The sequence below is a fragment of the Styela clava genome, chromosome 8, assembly GCF_964204865.1.
Source record: "Styela clava chromosome 8, kaStyClav1.hap1.2, whole genome shotgun sequence".
Lineage (NCBI taxonomy): Eukaryota > Metazoa > Chordata > Ascidiacea > Stolidobranchia > Styelidae > Styela > Styela clava.
Window position 1 is genome coordinate 13,589,630 of NC_135257.1, and position 22,514 is coordinate 13,612,143.

General features: G+C 35.6%; 2 protein-coding genes across 3 annotated transcripts; both read left to right on the forward strand.

The window, feature by feature from the left end:
• The first annotated feature begins 7,030 nt into the window (after positions 1 to 7,030).
• LOC120346080 (cytochrome P450 2C30-like) lies at positions 7,031 to 11,713 on the forward strand. The gene is made up of 9 exons (XM_078115695.1): positions 7,031 to 7,259; positions 7,807 to 7,949; positions 8,137 to 8,239; positions 8,513 to 8,622; positions 9,148 to 9,263; positions 9,535 to 9,653; positions 9,888 to 10,032; positions 10,327 to 10,490; positions 10,762 to 11,713. The coding sequence occupies exons 1-9, from the start codon at positions 7,251 to 7,253 to the stop codon at positions 11,080 to 11,082; spliced, it is 1,230 nt and encodes a 409-aa protein (XP_077971821.1). The 5' UTR covers positions 7,031 to 7,250; the 3' UTR covers positions 11,083 to 11,713.
• A 387-nt stretch (positions 11,714 to 12,100) lies between these two features.
• LOC120346076 (cytochrome P450 2C30-like) lies at positions 12,101 to 18,830 on the forward strand. Of its 2 annotated transcripts, XM_078115613.1 has the most exons (9): positions 12,101 to 12,705; positions 13,564 to 13,706; positions 14,991 to 15,093; positions 15,579 to 15,688; positions 15,886 to 16,001; positions 16,414 to 16,532; positions 17,078 to 17,222; positions 17,872 to 18,035; positions 18,201 to 18,830. In XM_078115613.1, the coding sequence occupies exons 1-9, from the start codon at positions 12,460 to 12,462 to the stop codon at positions 18,519 to 18,521; spliced, it is 1,467 nt and encodes a 488-aa protein (XP_077971739.1). In that variant the 5' UTR covers positions 12,101 to 12,459; the 3' UTR covers positions 18,522 to 18,830. The 2 variants fall into 2 exon arrangements, with proteins under 2 accessions (XP_077971739.1, XP_077971740.1); XM_078115614.1 differs by lacking the exons at positions 12,101 to 12,705; positions 13,564 to 13,706 and adding an exon at positions 13,927 to 14,013.
• The last annotated feature ends 3,684 nt before the right edge of the window (positions 18,831 to 22,514 follow it).

Sequence of the window (22,514 nt, forward strand, 5' to 3'; positions counted from 1 at the left end):
TACTCGTTTTAATAATTATTGAAGTGAAAGTGTCTATATTGCGGGAAGAATTATTTGTTTTTCTTGTAGTCTTAGCCTGATATGGGAAAGTTAATAGGCCACAAAATTTTTGTGCCACAAAAATGGGCAAAAACAGAAAAAGGTTGAGAACCACTGAACTAGTTGGTAAACATAAAATCAATTTTTGCCCTTCGATTAGACTCAAATGCAGTATTTCGAAAATTGCAAAAAAAATTTAATGAACACTTTTCCCAAGTGGCACGAAGCTTGCTTGACAATATGTCACAACCAGCTAGCTGAAAAGCCACCTTTTATAGCTTTGGAAGCAAGAATTCCCATTCATGTTTTCAAGGCCAACTACAAACAGCAATAGAATTGAAAAAACAATATACGCGAAATGAAGCCCAAGACAAGTTTTCGAATCGATGGTATTCCATTTAAAAATATTAGTCTTCTTCAGTCGTTTTCCAAAATTCTTGAAAAAATAATGTATAGCAGGATGTCAAATTATTTTAAAAGCCATAATATATTCTACTCGCATCAGTTCGGTTACTAGAAACAATACTCTACTGATATGGCTGCTAATGTATTAGTACAAAATTTAACAAAGTTAGATTAACAATTTTGATGCATGAATTTCTGATAATGGATATTTTGTAAAAAGTTCAAACCTGCAAAGAATCAATGAATGTTAGTGTGATATATTAACAAAGCACCAGATAACTAATATGGGGTTTGAGTATTAGAATCTAAAATCATATATGGGCAAACGCGGTTCATGAATATATATAAATAAGCAGCTCGAGCTCTCGTGATTCGCCTATTTTGACTTGTGCTAAGTCTAATAGTTGTCTGCGATCTGAGTATAATCGTGGCAGTATTCTATCTGTAAACAGTAATGAAATATATATATCGATTGCGTAAATTTATTTGCAAAGTGAATGATTGATAGAAATTACAAAATAGCGCTTCAGGCAAACAAGACAGTGGGAATTTAGAAACGGTGACCGTACATTTCAACCCACGTACATTTGTACCTGTATATCCGCGGATTCAATTTATATGAGGGTGCAAAAACCCATGGGTTAGGGTTAGTACGGGTTCGAACATCCGTAAAAAAAGGTGCAATAGTATGCAGGTGCAATTGTCGTGGGTTCAAATTACGGGTTCTAATGTAATGGAACCTTTGGAAACACATAGGCAACCAAACAGACACAACACAAACACAGAGATATGGGAAGTAAGAAATACGAGAGAAACTTGTGCGAGAGATCATGTTCGTGGTATCTGCATGCATCGTTAACTCTGAGCAATACCCGCCCTACACTCGCGAGTTGAAACGGGGACACGACTAGCGCTGATTCAAAACGAAACGTCTGCAGAAACGAGCGCAATTTATATTTTTGACAGTGACGGTTATCTACTGTACATCATTACTAAATTTTCTTTACAGGTCGCTGTCATCCAAGAGATTATAGGTGATTGATCTAACAATTTTTATGCATGAATTTTTGTCCATTTAGTTTTTTTTTTATTTGTGATAAAAAATGACGATTGACTCATTGGTTGCTGCACTGAAATTTGGATCCTGTGATTTCGGCGGTGTGACGCATCGTGATAAGCGTTACGAATACGCTTGTCACAGCACCGCTGATTACCCTGCGTGGGTTTGCAGGTTTGAATCCCGTGGGGGATAAGTAAGTGCGAGAGGATTGCTGGAGTCCTCGCCGCCGAAGGGTGGTTTACGTAACCGCATGCAAAGTGTCAATGCATGTTAGTGCTGTACATAAATGAAGCACTCGGCAACTCAAATGATGTGCTCGTTCAAGTATGAGAATATAATCATACATGGTTTAAACTTTAAAGTGTTTCGTGGGCGCTCCCGAAATATATGCACCAAGATTGCGCACAACCTGAACTCTAACCTGGTACACATAATATTTTCAGCGAATATTTCTGTACACTGCATTTAACATTGCATGTTTGAATACGATGGGTAAAAGATATCAATACGATGATAAAATACTGGAACAAATGGGTTCGGAACTTGTGGATGGGTGAAATTAATATGCATTTTCCAAAATACAAAAAACATGTTTTTGGACACGAAGTTGACCCATAGGTCGTTTTGTTAGTGTGTTGTTGTTAGTATTTTTGTGGTTGTTATGAAAATCACTTTTCTCATTCCCGACTGGTTTAATTTCTTTGACATTTTCAGTGCTTAAATATTGTTGTTGTCGCTAGGAGGCTAGTTCTTTTATTGGTTCCTATATTTTGTATGAATTCTATGAGATCTGATGATTCATCCCAAATGTCACTGTTCTATTCTCATTGATGGAATACCGATTTTATTCCGCCAAGTGTGACGGCTGACGTCCTTCCTTTTTGATTTTGCGAACTCGGTGCTCAGACAAATTTCGGTACGAGTCGTGTTGGCGAGCGTCAAGATGACGTCCTTCCTTTTTGATTTTGCGAACTCGGTGCTCAGACAAATTTCGGTACGAGTCGTGTTGGCGAGCGTCACTGCGGACCACTAATATTAGTATACATATATTTGATATCTTCATATCTACTACTTGTATCAAGTAATATTCATCTCCTGTTCTGACTGTTCTTTATAATAAAAGAAATTATTGCTTTGTTTACTGCAGATTTCGGTAGAATGGATTACATATTTTTTTGTTATCAATGTGTAAATATCTGAAATATTTTGCTCCGTTCAAAACAGCACGAAAAAGGTATGTACATGATTTCAATGATATTCTTAGTAAGAAATATATTTGATGTGGAAAAACTAGTTTCTGCTTTAGATTGCAGTTTCAAAATGCCATTACAATTATCTTGATCTCACACAGAAATATTTATTATTATAAAATGAGCCTAAATGAAAATGTGAGAATTATCTCCATATAAGTATATAAAAAATATCAGATTTAAAAAAATTGATATACATAACTGATTCTTGAAATTTGTGTCAAGTAGCAAATTGAACTGGTAATTCTTTAATCACAAATTCTGTTCTGTTATAACATTTTTAGAATTTTTCACGAAGAAAGTGAAAGAACACGAAAATACTTACGACTGAAACGAAATGCGAGATTATATCGATATTTTTATAGAAGAAATGAAGAAGAAAAATCATGATCCAACGTTTCACGTGAGCAACATATAAATATTATAATATCACCACTGCACTCACCATACAAACATTATACAATATTATAGATATATTTTTATCCTCAAAATCATGTATTTATTGCGTATAAGCAATGTTTAATTTTTTAGTTTTTAACTTTTGGGCGCTGACATAATCTATACTTTCACTGTTATAGAACTCCATCTGCATTAAAATTAGCTATAATGTATCAAAGTTTGTATCCTGAATTTTCATTCAGAATCGTCAATTATCAGTTGTTTTGCATAATTTGATGGATGCGAGATCTCAAACTCTGTTATGTACTCTCTCATGGTGCATGATTGTCTTACTCAAGTACCCAAAATATTCTTGAAAACTTGCGCTGAACCTGAAAATGAAATTATACCTCATACTTATATGTGGAACTGAAAATGAAGAATCATTGTCAAAATTTCGGCTGGTCCTAAATATGTTTGAAACCAATGCATCTCAAATAATCATTTCCATATTTGAAAAACAAAGCTTCCTCTTTAGTTTTTCTTTTCATTCTTATTGGAACACTAACTGCTAACTCTATAAGCTTTTGGTTAAAATATTCATGTCTTTTGGTCAGGAAAATTTACTTTCCATAGGTTGTGACAGAAAAGTTTCGTTATCCGATCGTAAAAACATGCCGCAAACTTTAGCATTTTATCATGAATTGATGCGTCGATGTACCCTGGTCAAAAATTCTTTAACCCAAGCTCTTGAAGATGGAGTGGTTGTCAATGGATACAGATTACTAAAACATACTACGGTAAAATTGAAAAAAAAATTCAAATTTGAGTTGAAATTTTTATAACGTCCATTTTTCGAGTTCATAAATCAAATTTTGCATAAAATCATGTATTTGTTCATAAAAAATTTCCTGAAAAATCCGCCGCAAAAAAGACGTGATAATAAAATCGAGCAGAACATATCTATATTTTGAATTGAATACAGTTCTGCATTTTCCGCTTGCAAGATTTTAATGCTGTTTTCATGTTACTCAAGGAATCAAAATTATCGTGTTAGTAGGTTTATCTTGTTATGCGTGGCGAGAAAACAAATTTTACTTCGTTTACGTTTATAACAGATCCAGTCAGTTACATGGGCGTTCATTTTTACCCGGAAAGATTTATCAATCCAAAGGATGGATCTATTCAAAAATCAAAATATTGGATGTCATTTAGCATCGGTAAACGCAATTGTCTCGGAGATCAACTAGCACAAATGGAGCTTTTCATTTTGTCGGTAACGCTGATTCAAAATTTTGACATCTCGGTGAAAGATGGCACAAAGATTCCTTCGTTGGGTGATGGCTTAGAGGGACATTGCCTTCAGCCCTCCACCATTAGACCTGATAATGACTGACAGAGAGTAACTGGAGCGTTAAAATCACTGATATATCTATAATTATATTTCCACAATTATTATATAAAAAATAATGATAGGAAAAAAAAAATCTGAAAATCTTTGTCGTGTCTGATGTACAATGTCGAGCTCATCGGAAAGAGCAAACTCTAAGAAACCATTTCAAAAATAGAAAAGGGACAGTTTATCATATACAACATGGGCAACCTGGCACTGTCTATCCTGCGTGAATATTAGTTCAATTTCATTTTTAAAATAATATGAATATGTGATCCAGTCGAATATTTTCCAGCTTCTTTGTTTTGTGGTTTGATTACTTCCATTGCTACTACAGGAACGTTCAAGGATAAGTTGGGTTAGACAACTGTTTAGAAATCCTTCCTTCAAGTGACAAAAATATAATATTAATAAACAAACAGCATGTTGAAAAGTTTGGAATTGCTGCAGCTGAGGTTTTATTATTAGGCGCATTGTATATTATTTTGATAGCCTATATGCCTATTTGGGAATGATAGTCAGTGAGTGTTATTTTTACTGTTAAAATTGTGGACAACTTTTCTATCATTGATTAGTCCTAAATTATTTCCCCTAATTTTACATAACTCTGAAAGTAAAGCCTGCTCTGTGTCTTCAATTTTCACAAGTCGTTAATGTTAGCAATGTCGACAATTAATTGATTGGTACAATAGGTTTGTTAGAATAAGATCGTAGTCTGTTTAAGTTGTATTTTAAGTTTCCACAGACTTTCATGTTTTGGGCATGTTAACATAACTTAACGTTTTCTCGCTCGCTCGGTTCGACTCCGTGCTTCTCACATCAATGTCCCCATGTAACGCTCTCTTGGCGCTTTTTTGTTCATCATAGACGCATTCTTGCCATTCTGTTCATGAAATATAACTTTTTATGTCACACTTTTATGGCCCGCCAGTCTGTCTAGATGAGTAAAATTCCCACCTCTGATCTAAACGCTCTCTGGATGCAATGCAAAATAATTGACGGCATGACGGGTTATATCGACACGTAATTCTGATTGACTGATTTCAGCAGTTTTATTATCTGCTTTTACTACCTTTTAAAAGATCTTCAATCAACAAGTTTTATTTTCTGCCAATTGTTTTTATTTAAATTTCATCGTTAGGAATACGCTTGCCACATAATCTCTGATTACCCTGCGTGGGTTACGTGCGAAAGGATTGCTGACTCCGCCCGTCGTAGGGTGATTCACGTAATTCATGGTCGGTTACAGATTCCTCTAACATCAAGTCTGAAATGAAAATAATGCATCTGAAAACAAAATAACTGGCTAACTAATTTCATAGTCGACATGAACTGGTATCCGGACGAGAGACCGTGGTTCGCCATATGATTAAGGCGTATTAACGGTCTTCCGTTCCCCTTGGATAAATATGTAAATTTTATCCTGATCAATATACAGCGGTAGATTTGCCCTCCTCTCATTCACCGATCCTAAATTGTACGCTCACTCAAGGAAAAGAAGAATTGTTTGCCAACTTATTTTCAAATAACTGCAGTCTCGATATATAATTGCTTACTAGAGCAAGAATATCGAATCCGTCATAATAGTCACGTTCACCTGTGGTACATAAAGTTGAGGATCATAGAATACATGGCTCATTTGAAAGAACATCGACCCGATTGACACCTTGATATATTGTAAAAATATTGGATATATTGTAAAAAATTCAAACTTGCAAAGTATCAATACATGTTAGTGTAGTATTGTAGTAACTAAACAAAGCACTCGGCAACTCACATGGGGTTCTCGTCTATAAGTATCTCGTCCATAAATGAGCAGCTCAAGCTCTCGTGACCCACCCACTTTAATTTGTGTTGAAGTTTACTACTTGTCTGAGATCTGAGCATAATCGTGACAGTATTTTATCTGTGAACAGTGATGAAATATATATGGATTGCGCAAGTTCTATTGCAAAGTAAATGATTGATAGAGTGTCCAGCTAGCAGGTCAGGCAAACAAGACATTAGGAACACATCAGCAACCAAACAAAGCATAACCGCAACGACTCATTTCTCGGGAGGATGATGATGTAGTCTCTACACAACTAGCGAGTGAGCAGATTCTTGTCTCAAAGTTTAGGTATAATAAATTAAAAATAGAATTCATATTATCCTGCAGCATAACATACTTGAATGAGGTTGTTAAATGCCTTATGCTTGGTCAAGAGTAAACATTTTAAACAGGCTGTCGTACCACTATGCAGAGGCCGTAGCGATATAGATTGTTGTTACATTTCCTGTTACAACTGCTCGTATTGAAAAGAAATTTGTTAAAAATGATATTAAACTTTTTTCGACATTATGACTCTAGACTAGAGTCTGGACAATGAAAAAGTAATCATACTCACAGATATATATGTGATGCGGCTAAACATGCAATTCTACAATCGAAATCTAGCAATATCTTGATATTTTTTAAAACTATTTTCAGAGAGGTTTAGAGCTGAATTTAGCAATGCTCGCCACCACACTGTTGCTCGTTTTCATAGCGAGTTTGTTCATATACTGGTATAGACGCGACAGTCGTTTACCTCCAGGACCCAGAGGAATACCAATTTTAGGGACTATTCCTTTTTGGGGTTCTAATCCAGCGAAAAAGTTGACAGAATGGAGTAAGACATACGGCGGCGCATACACAATTCGATCTGGCACCAATGATATTCTTATCATAACAGATTACGAGATTATGTACGACGTAAGTTCAGTTTCTGTCATATATAATTATTGATTGTAATTTTACAACTCAACTAAGGTGTTCAGTCATTCGTTGCTACATGACATTTATCCGCCGACGTCATAGATGAAGGGACGCACCTGAATTTTGAAAACGTTTTCTCAAAAATTCTGAACCTTGTTCGAAACTCTTCCCTCCATCAACTTCAGAACCATCTTTTAGAACAGAAAGATAAGATAGTTGTGGATTTCGAGGGTGAATATTCAGAAACTAAGCTGTATTTTGTCAAGATTGACTTTTTGTATTACGAATTGAGTCATGGTTTTCTTTTTAAATTTAAATATCAATGAGTACGATTTTATTATACACTGATATTTCGTCGATTTGCATTTTAATAATTTAATTAAAGAGTGTTTTGAAGATACGTAGTCCTCATGTGTGATGACGGATAGCATAACACAACGGGACAGCATCAGTATTATTAAGATACCAGGAGAACCTCTGGGGTGGCGCAACGATACCATTACCACGTGGGGTCCATCAATAATGCTTTGCATTCAAATTTTAGGTACATATACGCCAAGCATCAAAAATGGGTGCTCGACCACGATTGGGCGTATTCGAAACGGCTAATAAAGGAATAGGCATCATCTTTGCTACTCCAAAAGTTTCGGAAATTCACAGGAATTTCACACTTCAAGCTCTAAGAAGGTTAATGATTAATTGTTTTAAAATTGTTCTGCTGAAAACTGTGTTAGGAGTATCAAACGTGATGGGGAAAATGATTCAACCAAATGCCAGACGGTACAATCGAAATGACTTGGCAAGTGTTTCAATTAAAATTTTACCAAGTTTATATCAAAAATTTGATAAATATATATGCTTGTTTTCTTTACAGGCTAGGTCTCGGTAAAAATACTATGGAAGACAGAATACAACAGGAATCAACTTGTTTGATTGAGGCTATCCAGAGTAAAAGTGGAAAACCATTTAATCCTGGTGTAAGTGAATTTTCATAATACAACACTGTTTTCCCAGTATCTACATTTAATTGTCCAGATTTAAAAAAAATCTTATCCATACTATATATAGGATGAATTCGTAACTTACAGCAGAGGAAATTGTAATTATCTCCAAATTGAAGACATAACAATCAAACGAGCATAATAAAATAACCCTCTTTTCTATATCCGTTTGCCTTGTCTCATACTCGACGACGTGCAAATTTAGGTCGCGAGGCGCAATAAAGTCATTCTAACGCATGTGTTTTTCAGCGATTATTTCTGTACGCTGCATTCAACATTTCATGTTTGAATACGATGGGTGAAAGATATCCATACGATGATAAGATACTGGAACAAATGGGTTCGGGACTTGTAGATGGGTGAGATTAATATGCCTTTTTCCAAAATATAGAAAACATTGTTGTTGGACACGAAGTTGACCCATAGATGGATTTGTTAGTAGCTGTTGTTAGTATTCTATTTTTTCTTGTCGTTGTTGTGAAAATTACTTTTCTCATTCACGACTGGGTTGATTCCTTTGATATTTTCAGTGGTTAAACATTGTTGTTGTCGCTAGGAGGCTATTACTTTATTTGTTCCTATATTTTGTATGAATCCTACGAGATCTGATAGTTCATCTCAAATGTCACTGTTCGATTCTTAGTGATGGGAATACCGATTTTATTTCGCCAAGCGTGACGGCGGACGTCATGGCTTTCTTCCGTTTTGATTTTGCGAACTCGGTGCTCAGACAAATTTCCTCACTAGTCGTGTAGGTGAGCGTCACTGCGGCTACTAATATTAGTATCCATATATTTGATATCTACTTCTTGTATCAAGTAATATTCATCTCCTGTTCTGACTGTTCTTTATATTAAAATAAATCAATGCCTTGTTTGCTGCAGATTACGGGAGAATGGATTACATATTTTTTTGATATCAATGTGCAAATATCTGAAATATTTCGTTCCGTTCAAAACAGCAAGGAAAAGATATGTACATGATTTCAATGATCTTCTTAGTAAGAAATATATTTCTTTGATGTGAAAAAAATAGTTTTTTTTTTAGTTTGCAGTTTCAAAATGCCATTACTATTATCTTAATTTCACGTAGAAATACGTATGAATATAAAATGAGCCTAAACGAAACTAGGAGAATTGGTTCCATATATATTTTTAAAAAATTTTAAATTATAAATGAATATATATTACGATTCTTGAAATTTGTGTGAAGTTGCAAATTGTACTGGTAACTCTTGAATGACAAATCGTGTTCTGTTATAACATTTTCAGAATTTTTTACGGAGAAAGTAACAGAACACGAAAATACTTACGACGAAAACGAAATGCGAGATTATATTGACATTTTCATGGAAGAAATGAAGAAGAAAAATCATGATCCAACATTTCACGTGAGCAACATATAAATAATATAATATCATCACTCACCATACAAATATTATACAATACATGTGATTATATTTTTAATCTTAAAGCCATGCATTTATTGCGTTTATGCAATGTTTGATTTTTTAGTTTTTAACCTTAGCGCGCTGACATAAACTTTCATTGTCAGTTACAAAAGTCCTTCTGCATTAAAATTAGCTATAATATTTCAATATCTTTATCATACATTTTCAATTCAGAATCGTCAATTATTAGTTGCTTTGCATAATTTGATGGATGCAGGATCTCAAACTCTGTCATGTACTCTCTCTTGGTGCATGATTGCCTTGCTGAAGTATCCGAAATATTACAAAATAATTCGAGATGAAGTCGATTCTGTCGTGGGTTAGTTTTACATTGTGTATACGTCATATTCTTGAACATTGCGCTGAATTGATTAAAATTATACGTCATAATTATATTCGAAATTGAAAATGAAGAATCATTCTCAAAATTACACCAATGCATCTTATCACAAGACTAGTACAGATTAAATGCGCTTTTTCGAATAGCCATTTTTATATTTGAAAAAAATGCTTACCCTTTAGTTTTTCTTTTCACTCTTATTGGAACACTATCTCTATAAAATTTTGGTTAAAATAGCAATGTATTTTGGTAAGGCATTTTTACTTTTTATAGGTTGTGACAGAAAAGTTTCGTTATCCGATCGTAAAAACATGCCGCAAACTTTAGCATTTTATCATGAATTGATGCGTCGATGTACCCTGGTCAAAAATTCTCTAACCCAAACTCTTGAAGATGGAGTGGTTGTCAATGGATACAGATTACCAAAAAATACTCCGGTAAAATTGGAAAAATTAAAATCCAAGTTGAAATTTTTACTACCTCAATATATATAAATGAATTTTCCAGAAAAATCCGCCGCGAAAAGCTGCGATAAGAAAGATCGAGCAAAACAGTTCTATATTTTAAATTAAATACAGTTTTGTATTCTCCGCTCAGAATATTAATGTTGTTTTCATGTTACTTAAGGAATCAAAATTATCGTGTTAGACAGCTTATCTTGTTATGCATGCAAAAGACACATTTAACTTTTTCTATGTTTTTAAACAGATCCAATCAGTTACGTGGGCAGTTCATAATGATCCGAAGTGTTTTCCTGATCCAGACAAATTTTACCCGGAAAGATTTATCAATCCAGAGGATGGATCCTTCCAAAAATCAAAATATTGGATACCATTCAGCATAGGTAAACGTAATTGTCTCGGAGATCAATTAGCACAAATGGAGCTCTTCATTTTGCTGGTTACGCTGATTCAAAATTTTGACATCTCGGTGAAAGATGGCACAATGATTCCTTCTTTGGATGATGGCATAGAGGGCATTGTCTTTAGCCCTTCACCATTGGACCTGATAATGACTGACAGAGAGTAATTGGGTCGTTGAAATCACTGTTATATACCTATAATTATATTTCAATAATTATTACTGTTGAATGAGGATAGAAATCACAACACCTTTGTCATGTCTGTTGTACAATGTCGGACCTATCGGAAAGAGCAAACTCTGAGAAATCATTTCAAAAATGGAAAAGGGGCGATTTATCATATACAATAATTTATGGGGCAACCTGGCACACTGTATTTTGCGTGAATAATATTTCAATTTCATTGTCAAAATAATATGATTATTATCAATTTTATTTTCGAAATAATATGAATGTGTGAACCAGTCGAACATATCGCAGCTTCTTTGTTTTGTGGTTTGGATACTTCCATTGCGACTCCAGGAACATTCAAGGATAAGGATCATTTGGGTTAGACAACTGTTTAAAAATCCTTCATTCAAGTGACCGAATATATGTTAGTAAACAAACAGCATGTTGAGAAGTTTGGAATGTCTGCAGCTGCGAATTTATTAATATGCGCACTGTAAAGTCGTTTGATAGTCTATATCACCCTTTTCGGCTCCGTGTTATATTTTGGTATTTGCAATACTAAATTAAAGATTACAAAAATGACAAAACTATCTCTTGTATAACATTTGTCACATTGGAATTCCAAACTATATCCTGGTATTGACACGTACATTATATTTCGCTTCGTTGTTTATGATTTATTAATTTTTTCGCATCAAATGTTTGTGAGGTATATAGCGGTACGGAATCTCTCTAGTCTATCCGAGTCTTTACGACTTGTGTGCGTTGCCTCAAGGCTTGATGCAGAATGTGAACAAGGCTGGTGCAGCCGCAAACGCACTATATGTATTGTCGTGATATGTATGTTATGATTTATTAATTTTTTCGCATCAAATGTTTGTGAGATATATAAGTACGGAATCTCTCTCGTCTATCCGAGTATTTACGACTTGTGTGCGTTGCCTCAAGGCTTTATGCAGAATGTGAACAAGGCTGGTGCATCCGCAAACGCACTTATATGTATTGTCAAAAGACGTGTAGAATATCAACAAACGCTGACAAAACGTCAGATAGAGTGCATGAGTTTACTAGATTCGGAGATTTGTTTATAATTAACCAAGCATGGCTAGAATTAGATTTTTATGTACAAAAGAAGTTGTATCGTCTGTCGCAACACTCAATAGCAACCCTAGTCCTTCAGCTATTGAACTATGCGAATTTGGATGCGAAGTTGAATATATTCAGATATTTGCCTTTTACTTCACAATACTGTAACGTTTTCTTCAATATATACAATAAATGTAAATTATGCAGTTGGTATAGGATACGGTATGATAAAATCGGAATAAAAATCAAAATAAAAAAAAAGAATTTCCTGATTGCAGTGGAGAAAGATGATTATTCTCACTGGTGCATTGTTGATTGTTTTAACAACGAGTTTGTTCCTGCTTTGGTATAGAAGAGACAGTCGATTGCCACCAGGTCCCAGAGGTATACCGATACTTGGTATACTTCCTTTTTTGGGCTCTAATCCAACGAAGAAGTTGACGGAATGGACTAATGAATACCACGGGGCATGCACCATGCGAATTGGAAGAACGGACACTGTAGTACTCGCAAATTACGGGAGTATTTATGACGTAAGTATTGCAGTACCGGTATTGTAGGATCTTAATTGTAGAAAGCCCCTGCCAGATCCATATTGTACACTCACGTTTTATACTACAGCTTTCGGTGGGACATACTGACATATGCAACACGAATTCAGCTGAACAAACAAATGTCTGTTTGTTCCTATATTTTAGATTTGATTAGCGATATTTTCTTTTTCTTATATGTTGGCAAGTAAACTTGATAGAAAGGCAAGAATTGCACATAGCAACTCTTCCAGCCGTCTAATCCGCCTCGACCTGATTTTACGAATTATATCAATAACCGGGAGTTTAGATGTACTAATCTGCACCCTGGCCACGTGTCAGGAACCTTATGTGCAAACTTTACTATACCGACATATCTTAATCACCAAAAATGAAACATTCTATTGCGACTTAAAAAGCTACATTCTGTTATTCTAATGTTCTGCTGAAGTGACAGTATTGTTGTCGAATTTGAGCTGCTAGTTTATTGATCAGGCTAACGCTATAATGTTTAGCTGTTTCCGCATTTTAGCACCAATGAATACAATATGATGTGTTCTAATGTAATGAAATATTTGAAAACATGATCGCCAATGAAAATTGTAATCTGCTTCTATGGTGTATAAATATTTGCAAAATATAAAACTCCAACCATGCTAAAAGTCTGGCAAATATCTTTACGTTGGTGTGAAATACCTCTAGGAATTCAACGATTTTGAAATATATGGGATATTTTCATAATCATGTGTCTGTGTTTAGCACGGAGCCTTAATTTTGTGTGTTGAGAAAACCAACTTGACTGGGGAATATGAAGATGTCTATATATTTTTTGCATTCACTCAATTCACTATCAAATTTCAGGTGTTAATACGCCAAGCTGCCAAAATGGGTGCTCGAGCAGATCTTACCGTTCCCGATGCAGCCAACAAAGGAATTGGTATCGTCTTTGCCACTCCAAAAATTTCGGAAATTCATAGACCTTTTACACTACAAACTTTTAGAAGGTTATATATGTTTAAATACAATCATGGAATTTTTGATTTTCAACGATAAAACTCTGAACTGAACGGAACAAGTTTTAATATCAAATTTGAAATAACGATTAAGTATTCAGAAAATATATATTGGGTACACCACTGCAATACTGAACTGAGCATTTTCCCTCGCCTACCTTCGGTTATATATACGTTTTTTTGTCTGCAGAGAAATTTTCCTCTCAACGACTTTTTCGTTTAGGATCCAAGTTCAGACGCAAATGGTGTTCATAATTTTTATAGCAGTACATACATTTGTAGGGACAATCATATTACGGTAAGTTGATTGAGTTTCTGTTATTTGGGCAAAACCAGTATTATTAGGTGTAAATGGGGTTTAACTCAGATTCTTTGTATTAGGACAAAACGAGTAACAATTCTTAGTTGTTGTGCGTCATTCGCGCCGCAGGCCATAGCCCGAGGACAAAATATTTTGTTTCGGTCGTACCATCAAGGTTAGATCTCCTGCCATGCTTGATAGTAAATTAACTCAGTTAACCGGTAACTCAATGTCACGGTGTGTATAAAAAAAAGACAAGGTGAGTTTCAAGGCAGAAAGTAACAGTATTTATGCGTAAGATACTGGAGAATTGTGACGATCAAGTTGGCAATAAAATATCGATTGTGTGCTGGTGAATTGTAATATCTTTGCATTCGTTGTAGGGAGTGAATATCACGCAATCTCAGAAAGAGGGTGCAATAGAGATCAAGCTAAGGATTGGACCGCTCCCATCTGCCTTTACAACAAAACGTTCAATAATACATAGTATGATGACATTGAATATATGATTTTGCAGTAAAATCGTGAACAATATATTTCGACCGAAAACTAATTCTGAATTTATCATTGTCAACGTTTCATAATTAGCAATCTTGGTACTTCAATTATTTTTCACATTTATTGGATCCTTACCAATACAATTAGTGATATTATTTTGAATAAAACGCCACAGAAGATAAACTTGCGATGACGTAATCATTTTTGAAAAAATTTACATTATAAAGATGATTTGTACCTGAGATGTCGGTTAACGGTTAGAATAAATCGTAACCATTAACCATCTAAAATCGGTCAACCGTTTAACCATTCCCAGCCCTAGTTATGACCAACTCGTTTTGTCCTAATTCAAAGAAGCTGAGTTAAACCCGATTCACACTTAATAATACTAGTTTTGTCGGAATTACCGAAACTCAATCAACCTAGTATGATTGTCCCTACACATTTGATTGCTAATATATTCGTTTTCTTCGCAGATTGGGAGTGGGTAAAAATACCATGGAAGCCAGAATACAACAAGAAGCATCATATTTGGTTAAAGCTATACAAGATAAAGAGGAAAATCCGTTCGATCCCAGTGTATATCATAATTTTTATTTGTCATTATTAACTATAATGATTTGGTATTTTGAACAACTTACTCCAAAAGATGATATCAACGTTTGAATTTTTTTTTATTGTATAACCTGCTAGCTGTGTACTGCATAAGCATGTTTATGAGTCTAATGGCCTTCAGTGCACTACTACCTACTGTTAAGTTTACTACAGAATCCCCAGATATCTTTCTTCGGGCGAGTTGTTAATAAACATATGAAATTCCGTTTTGATATGATTTGTTAGAATGGAAAAACAATTTTTGTGATTCGTTTCAAAGAATTGACTATAAGACGAAACTGACGCATAAAAATAAAGCAGTATTTTCGATTATATGTATGATAGACTTATTCTAACATGATGTCATTTACATATATTCAAATAAGCGAAATCAGTGAATGGTTTAGTTGCAATGATTGAGACAAGCGTTCTGATAGGAGCCGCCACATTTATGTTTTATTTTGTTTTAGCGATTATTTTTGTACGCTGCATTCGACATATCATGTTTAATTACGATGGGAGAGAGATATTCATACGATGATAAAATACTGGAACATATGGGATCTAAACTAGTAGGTGGGTGAGCGAAATAGAAATTAATTCTTACAGAACGACACACAGATTTTCGCAGTAAATATTAAAGTACTATATTCCTATACCTCAGAAGGAATCATTAACTCAAAAGTATCCGTACAACATCTGCTTACCAAAATCTCTCTTATAAAAACTCTGCTTCCACATTATTCTATTTTTAATTTTCCAATTTTTTTGTCACAGACTGCGAGAAAATGGAATATATGTTTTACTAATTGGCTCATCAAAGTATCTACCACATTTTGCTCCATTCAAAGCTGTAATGAAAAGATATTTAGATGACTTCAATAACGTTGTTGGTAAGATATACAAATAATAATTTAATTATTATAAAAATAGTATCAAATTATAGTCACTTACTATTACTCTTCCTTTGGAAATTGAAAAAAAAATCTCATTAAAAATACAAAATGGCAATATTTCACGTATTGATTAGCTCAGGATTCAAATGAGTAACTTAGTCAATGTTGTTTCAACGTTTCGTCTGTATAACGAGTTCATCATGTTGTTTTAAGGTTCCATTGGCAAAATTCGATACTATTTTGATGCTGATTTTACAATAATTTATTTAATTTAACTTATAGGAAAATAAATCACGTTTTCACAGTACCATCGCATTGATATTTGGTAACAGTTGAAAATATCCCAAATGCTGCTGAGGTACAAGTTGAAATTTCCATTAATTTTACTTGTTCTAATAAACATTCCAAGATTTCTTCAAAACGAAAGTAAAAGAACACGAAACCACTTACGACGAAAACGAAATGCGAGATTATATCGACATGTTTTTGGAAGAAATGAAAAAGCAAAATCCTGATCCAACGTTTCATGTGAGAAAATATTTGGAACAATTGATGAATTTAATAATGTATGAAAGTTAGTTGATACATACCTCCAATTTTAATATTGTATCATCGTTGTTTGAGTGTTTGCACTTATGCAATGATGTCATTTTTGTAAAGCAGATTACTGTTTCAACACTTGTTTTGTGTCGAGAAGCTTCAAAAATCTCAACTTTCTGGACATCAAATCATTTGACAATTTATTTTAGTTGCCATACGGCCCATACCATGTCTGTTCTTTCCGGTTTCGATTTTACTCAACTCAGGCAAACTTCGTGCACGTTCTGGTCAGCCAAGAATCTTACTGCAGCAGATTGACCCAGATTATAGTTCAGTCACTTGATAATTTCGTGTGTTTTACGATTTATTATGTGTAAAACCTGTCGATTTCAAGTAAAGCATTTCCCAATAACATAGGAAATATAGAACATACATCCTTGTATTTAAAAATGCAATAAATAACACTTGTCACATAATGTTTAGCATCATAAACATCTCTATGCAAGCTCACAGCTCTAAAAATTTTAATCTAGAAAGATCAATTGTTGATTGCTTTGCACAATATTATGGAAGCAGGATCTCAAACTCTGTCATGTACCCTCTCCTGGTGCATGATTGCCTTACTAAAGTATCCGAAATATTACCATATACTTAGAAATGAAATCGATTTCGTAGTTGGTAAGTTTATTAATATCAATCTCTTTTACATGGTTGTCTGAAGTACGAAATGTGCTTAAAATGGAAGATTTAATGGAAATTTTTTCGGTCTCTGACTCCATAAAAATTGTTTCTATACTTGACCAAAGCAAAATTTTTGTTGATTATGTTGCGAGTGCTTTCTCGAGTTAGCGCATACAAGTTGATAGTTGGTATATATTTTGATAAACATTCTTTTGATTTCAAAATATTTAATCGTCTGTAATTCAAAAGTTCTGATAGTTAACTTTAGCCTAGTTTATCCCAGCATTTTGGAGACAACTTTTTGTTTAGCTCAGCTAGACCAAAACTTTATAGAAGGCGAAATCAGCATGGAGGTAATGCCTGAAAATAAAACTAAAACCAGACATATAGCAACTAAAACCTCAAAACGAGCCAATGTTCACAACCACGAGTCAAACATGTCTCAAGTGTAAGACAAAATTTCAATTGGTATATGACTTCTTCCTAATTGGTCATTGCCAGGGTAGTATACACCGAAGCTGTTTGTTTTTGACAAAGAAACATACCTAGCAGATATATTGGGAATGTATTAAATAATTCATAAAGAATTAGCAATATGGCGCTCCCAAGCTCCAGCCTTTTAGATGCGGACGCAATCTTTTTGCAGGTTGTGACAGGAAAGTTTCCTTAGCTGATCGTAAGAATATGCCGCGAACGTTGGCATTTTATCACGAACTGATGCGTCGATGCACTCTTGTCAAAACCTGCCTTAGGCAAACCGTTGAAGACGGAGTAGTTGTCAATGGATACAAATTACCAAAAGATACACAGGTGAACTTTGCTTATGAATTTTGATTGGGTTTTCGCGATTTTTTTAATGAGAGAAGATGTTCAGCCTTCGCAATATGAGATTCCTAGCTGTTATCAATTTTGGCGCCACATCTACGTTTTTATCTCGGCATGTCACATTCATTTTTACTCTTTTATTTTTACCAGATTCGAGTACTTCCGTCGGCAGTTCATAACGATCCCAAGTGCTTCCCTGACCCAGAAAAATTTTGTCCGGAAAGATTTATCGATCCAGAGGATGGAAGTTTCCAGAAATCAAAATATTGGATGCCATTTTCCATTGGTAAACGCGATTGCATTGGCGAACAACTGGCACAAATGGAGCTGTTCATCCTGTTAGTAACAGTTATTCAAAATTTTGACATCTCTGTGCGTGATGACACAAAGATACCGTCCTTGGATGATGGCATAGAGGGCGTTGTTTTTACTCCTCCGCCACTGGACCTAGTGTTTGTTCGCAGAGAATGAGCTCTGACCGATATTTGTTTGCCTGCATAATTAATTGTGAAATGTAAATGAAAAATCTTTGGTTGGAGTCGAATTTAAATTCAATATTGATGCAGCAATATTTCATAATAAGATCTTGGAGGGGAAGGTATGGGGGGGGGACAGATAAAATGAGTGTTTGCGCGAATTGAATCGAGCAATCTCTGCCAATATAAAAATAATATTAGCTTTAGTCCATTCCATACCCCTTTTTCTTGAATTGTAATCATCGTTCTTGATCATTTATTTTTATTGCGATGTTAATAAAAATAAACCGCTTTAAACAGCAAGTATTTGTGTATATCACTCCATGTTAATTACAGCTTTGTAACGCAGTTTCTCAATTCGTCGTTGGAGTAGTTCTCCCTCTTATAAGTAAAATTTAAATGTCGGTATGACGCTTCATTTTCTTGTATACGTATTGAAATATATGGTCTGACTGACTAACAAGACTATCACAAATAACATTGAATGAGCCATTTTCTATTCATTGCGAACGAGCGGTGGGTATTTGAGTTTCAGACAAACCTTAAAAGTTTTAAGAAGCCTGTATTTCTGGTGAGGTATTTCTGGCCACGTTTTTACAGTCATTGCGAATTATAATCCTGTCCCACTTTTCTCAGTCATTTTCTTTCAATGAAATAACGCAAACGTGGTCGAATTTACGGTGGTTAGAAGACGATGCAAGGCAATGAAAACAAGTCGTAGATAAATGAATCGGGTCAGTGTTGAACCAATTATACAAGACAAGATAGCCGTGTTTCGGGAAAGGATAAGAGATAGAAATAGAGCGAGATACGATCGACTTGGCGAAAGCATGATTCATAATTTCATATGGAACAACTTTTTTACGACGCTTTCCTACTCTTTGTTGCGTCAAAATGGTTTCTAAACCGATGCGAGTCGTTTTCCGCCTGTTTTAAGGTTTGTTCGATCTGAGTTAGTGGATGGAAACCCAAATTGGTCGCGTTCGGGTTTGCGGCGAGTTCGTCTTCATTACTATTCATAACATTGAGAGGTCCGTATTTTGGCGCAAAGGGCAATAAAACCTCTTTTAGCCTCAAAGACTGGTATGCATTGGTGTAAATGATTGCGGTCGAAAAATTCCAAGGGTGCAAATGTCCATAAATGCAAATATTCGCGGGTACTAATGTTCACATGTGCAAATGAATGCGGGTGCAATTATACGAGGTGCGGCTAAAAAGAAACGGGACTGACGTCACAGATTGCGCAACACGATTAACCATCGGTAATCAACACTTTTGCAGTGTGGCGTAATATGTGTTCTTTGTTTAACAGCTGTTTTGACACAATATCGCAATTATTTTTGTTTTTCAGGATCCATAAGTGAATGTGATAAATTTATTGTTGAAAAAAAAATGCTGTGCGAGGTCTGATTGAGTTTTTTGGCGATAGGGGGTTCAATTAAAGAATGACGACTGAGCAAAGAATTAACATTAAATTTTGTGTCAAACTTGGATAAATGCTTGTCAACTCGGCATGCATTCAATCGTTGAGCTTTCTGTTCCTCAGTCAACTCAAGAGCCTTTGGCATCATTTTGGCACACACCTTTCGCATTCCCAAAGTGTCAACCAAAATGGTGCGGACCGTTTCTTTGTCCATCCCAATTTCGTTGGCAATGACGCGAATTGTTAAGCGACGGTCACTGCGAACCAACTGCCAAACCTTTTCGATGTTGGTATCAGTACTGGAAGTGCAAGGCCTCCCTGACCTCGGATCATCCTCCACATCCTCCCTGCCTTCCACAAATCGCTTGTGCCATTCAAAAACTCTTGTTCTGGACATGGAAGAATCTCCATAAACATCACGCAACATCTGCAAAGTCTCAGTCGCCGTTTTTTCCAAGTTTGACACAAAATTTAATGTTAATTCTTTGCTCAGTCGTCATTCTTTAATTGAACCCCCTATCGCCAAAAAATTCCATCAGACCTCGCACAGCATCATTTTTTCAACAAGAAATTTATCACATTCACTTATGGATCCTGAAAAGCAAAAATAATTGCGATATTGTGTCAAAACAGCTGTTAAACAAAGAACACATACTACGCCACACTGCAAAAGTGTTGATAACCGATGGTTGATCGTGTTGCGCAATCTGTGACGTCAGTCCCGTTTCTTTTTAGCCGCACCTCGTATGTGAGTGCAAATGTATACGGCTGCAAAAGTACGTGAGTCCAAATGTCCGCGGGTGCAAATTTACGCATGTGCATATGCATGTGGGGGCAAATGTCCGCGGGTGCAATTGTATGTGGGTGCAAATTACACGAGTTCAAATGACCGTGGGTGCAAAGTTCTGTGGGCGCAAATGTACGCGAGTAAACATGTCCCTGGGAGCAAATGTCCATGGGTGTAAATGTCCGTGGGTGCACATTTCCATGGGTGCAAATGTCAGTGTGTGCAAAAGTATGCAGCCGCAATTGCCCTGGGTGCAATAATAATTGAACCATTCCACTCTTTGATCTGATCGAGAATATTTTTAAAAATAATTTAGTTCACCTACGCTGTATTCACTGCTTCATTAACACTTGCCAAGGTGATCGTACATTTGCACCCACGTACATTTGAACCCATACATTTGCACCGGTATATCCGCGGGTTCAATCTATATGCGGGTGCTAAATTCCATGGGTTAGGGTTAGTATGGGTTCAAATATCCGTAAAAAAAATTTCCATAGGTGCAATAGTATACAGGTGCAATTGTCGTGTATACAAATTACGGGTGCAAATGTACGTGGGTGCAAATGTAATGGAACCTTTGCTCATAGTATAATGGGTGATAACGTACCACAGAGATATATAAATAGAGTGCGCTCCTCTCTCGTTTCCGCGGGACCATTTGAAGGCTCTCTCGTTTTGACGATAGACTTCCAACTTTTGCGAGAAGCGTAATGCATTTTTTATGGGGTTAGATAGAAATCATTTTGCGTCGATTTTTCTCGCATATTCTCCTGATCTTGATTCGTGTCTCATTATGTATCAAACGCTAGTATATCCCAGCCCCCCATACGGTGCTAATTTTGGCAGTTTTATAAATTTGCGAAAGCCGTGAGTTAATAATATGGCCAACGTATCAGTCAAAAGCGAACATAAACGACCACAAAACATTAGCCAAGCTGGCTTATCGGAATCGCTTCCCCATTTACCTGTATTTAGCCTTATTTTATCGACTTAAGTATTTTGCGTAGTGATCTCATTATCGTTGCGTGGCCTGGTTCCGTAGTATCCGAGCTGTACATATAAATAGAACTAAAGAGCGCTTCATAAGTGCGTATACCAATATGGAGGTAACTAATATTGTTCGCTTACTCTACACCAAGTTGTGTAAAAGGCAGAATCCCATGGACACATGATATATTCACTTGGCTAACACACACACAATTCCCGAACTCGTAATAAAACTAGAATGACTAATGAGGAAAGTCGGAATAAAGTTATGGCCTAACCTGGTTCACAGACTACGGGAGTACCAACTAAACTGCGCTTCGCCCTCTGCCGAATTCGTAGGTGGAAGCTTCCCCGTGGAGGTTATTGCATTTTTATGATATAAAGCAAAAACAATTGTATCCACTCATATCTAATGTATATTCGCCTGAACAACCAATTTTTTTCAAGAACGAGATCCACATCAGACTATAAATTCCCAACTGAAGTATAATTATGCTTGAATACCCACAAAAAGTCGCATATAGATCCATATGTGACGCACTGGGTAGTAAAATAGACGAAAAACTGGCCAAAACCCGATGCAACACGAAGAAACTTAGGAAGCATAAACGCAAAGATGGCGGCGATCAAATTGTCCCGCCCTGCGACAACGCAAAACTAGAGAGAAGATCGTTCCATGTATTTCCAGTTCAGTGTTACGTACAAGAATACCGACCGGGCTGGCCACTGAGTCACGCCCACTCCCTCGGGTAGAAACTGGTATTATTACGTTTTCTGGTAATATGGCG

Bases quoted from the DNA above. Each gene is read 5' to 3' on its own strand.
- LOC120346080 (XM_078115695.1), top strand. The intron at 8,240-8,512 runs GTAAGTGAATTT...TGTGTTTTTCAG, and splicing joins GAAAACCATTTAATCCTGGT to CGATTATTTCTGTACGCTGC. The intron at 9,264-9,534 runs GTAAGAAATATA...TAACATTTTCAG, and splicing joins TGATTTCAATGATCTTCTTA to AATTTTTTACGGAGAAAGTA.
- LOC120346076 (XM_078115613.1), top strand. From the start codon at position 12,460: ATGATTATTCTCACTGGTGCATTGTTGATTGTTTTAACAACGAGTTTG. The intron at 15,689-15,885 runs GTGAGCGAAATA...TTTTTGTCACAG, and splicing joins GGATCTAAACTAGTAGGTGG to ACTGCGAGAAAATGGAATAT. The intron at 16,533-17,077 runs GTGAGAAAATAT...ATTTTAATCTAG, and splicing joins ATCCTGATCCAACGTTTCAT to AAAGATCAATTGTTGATTGC.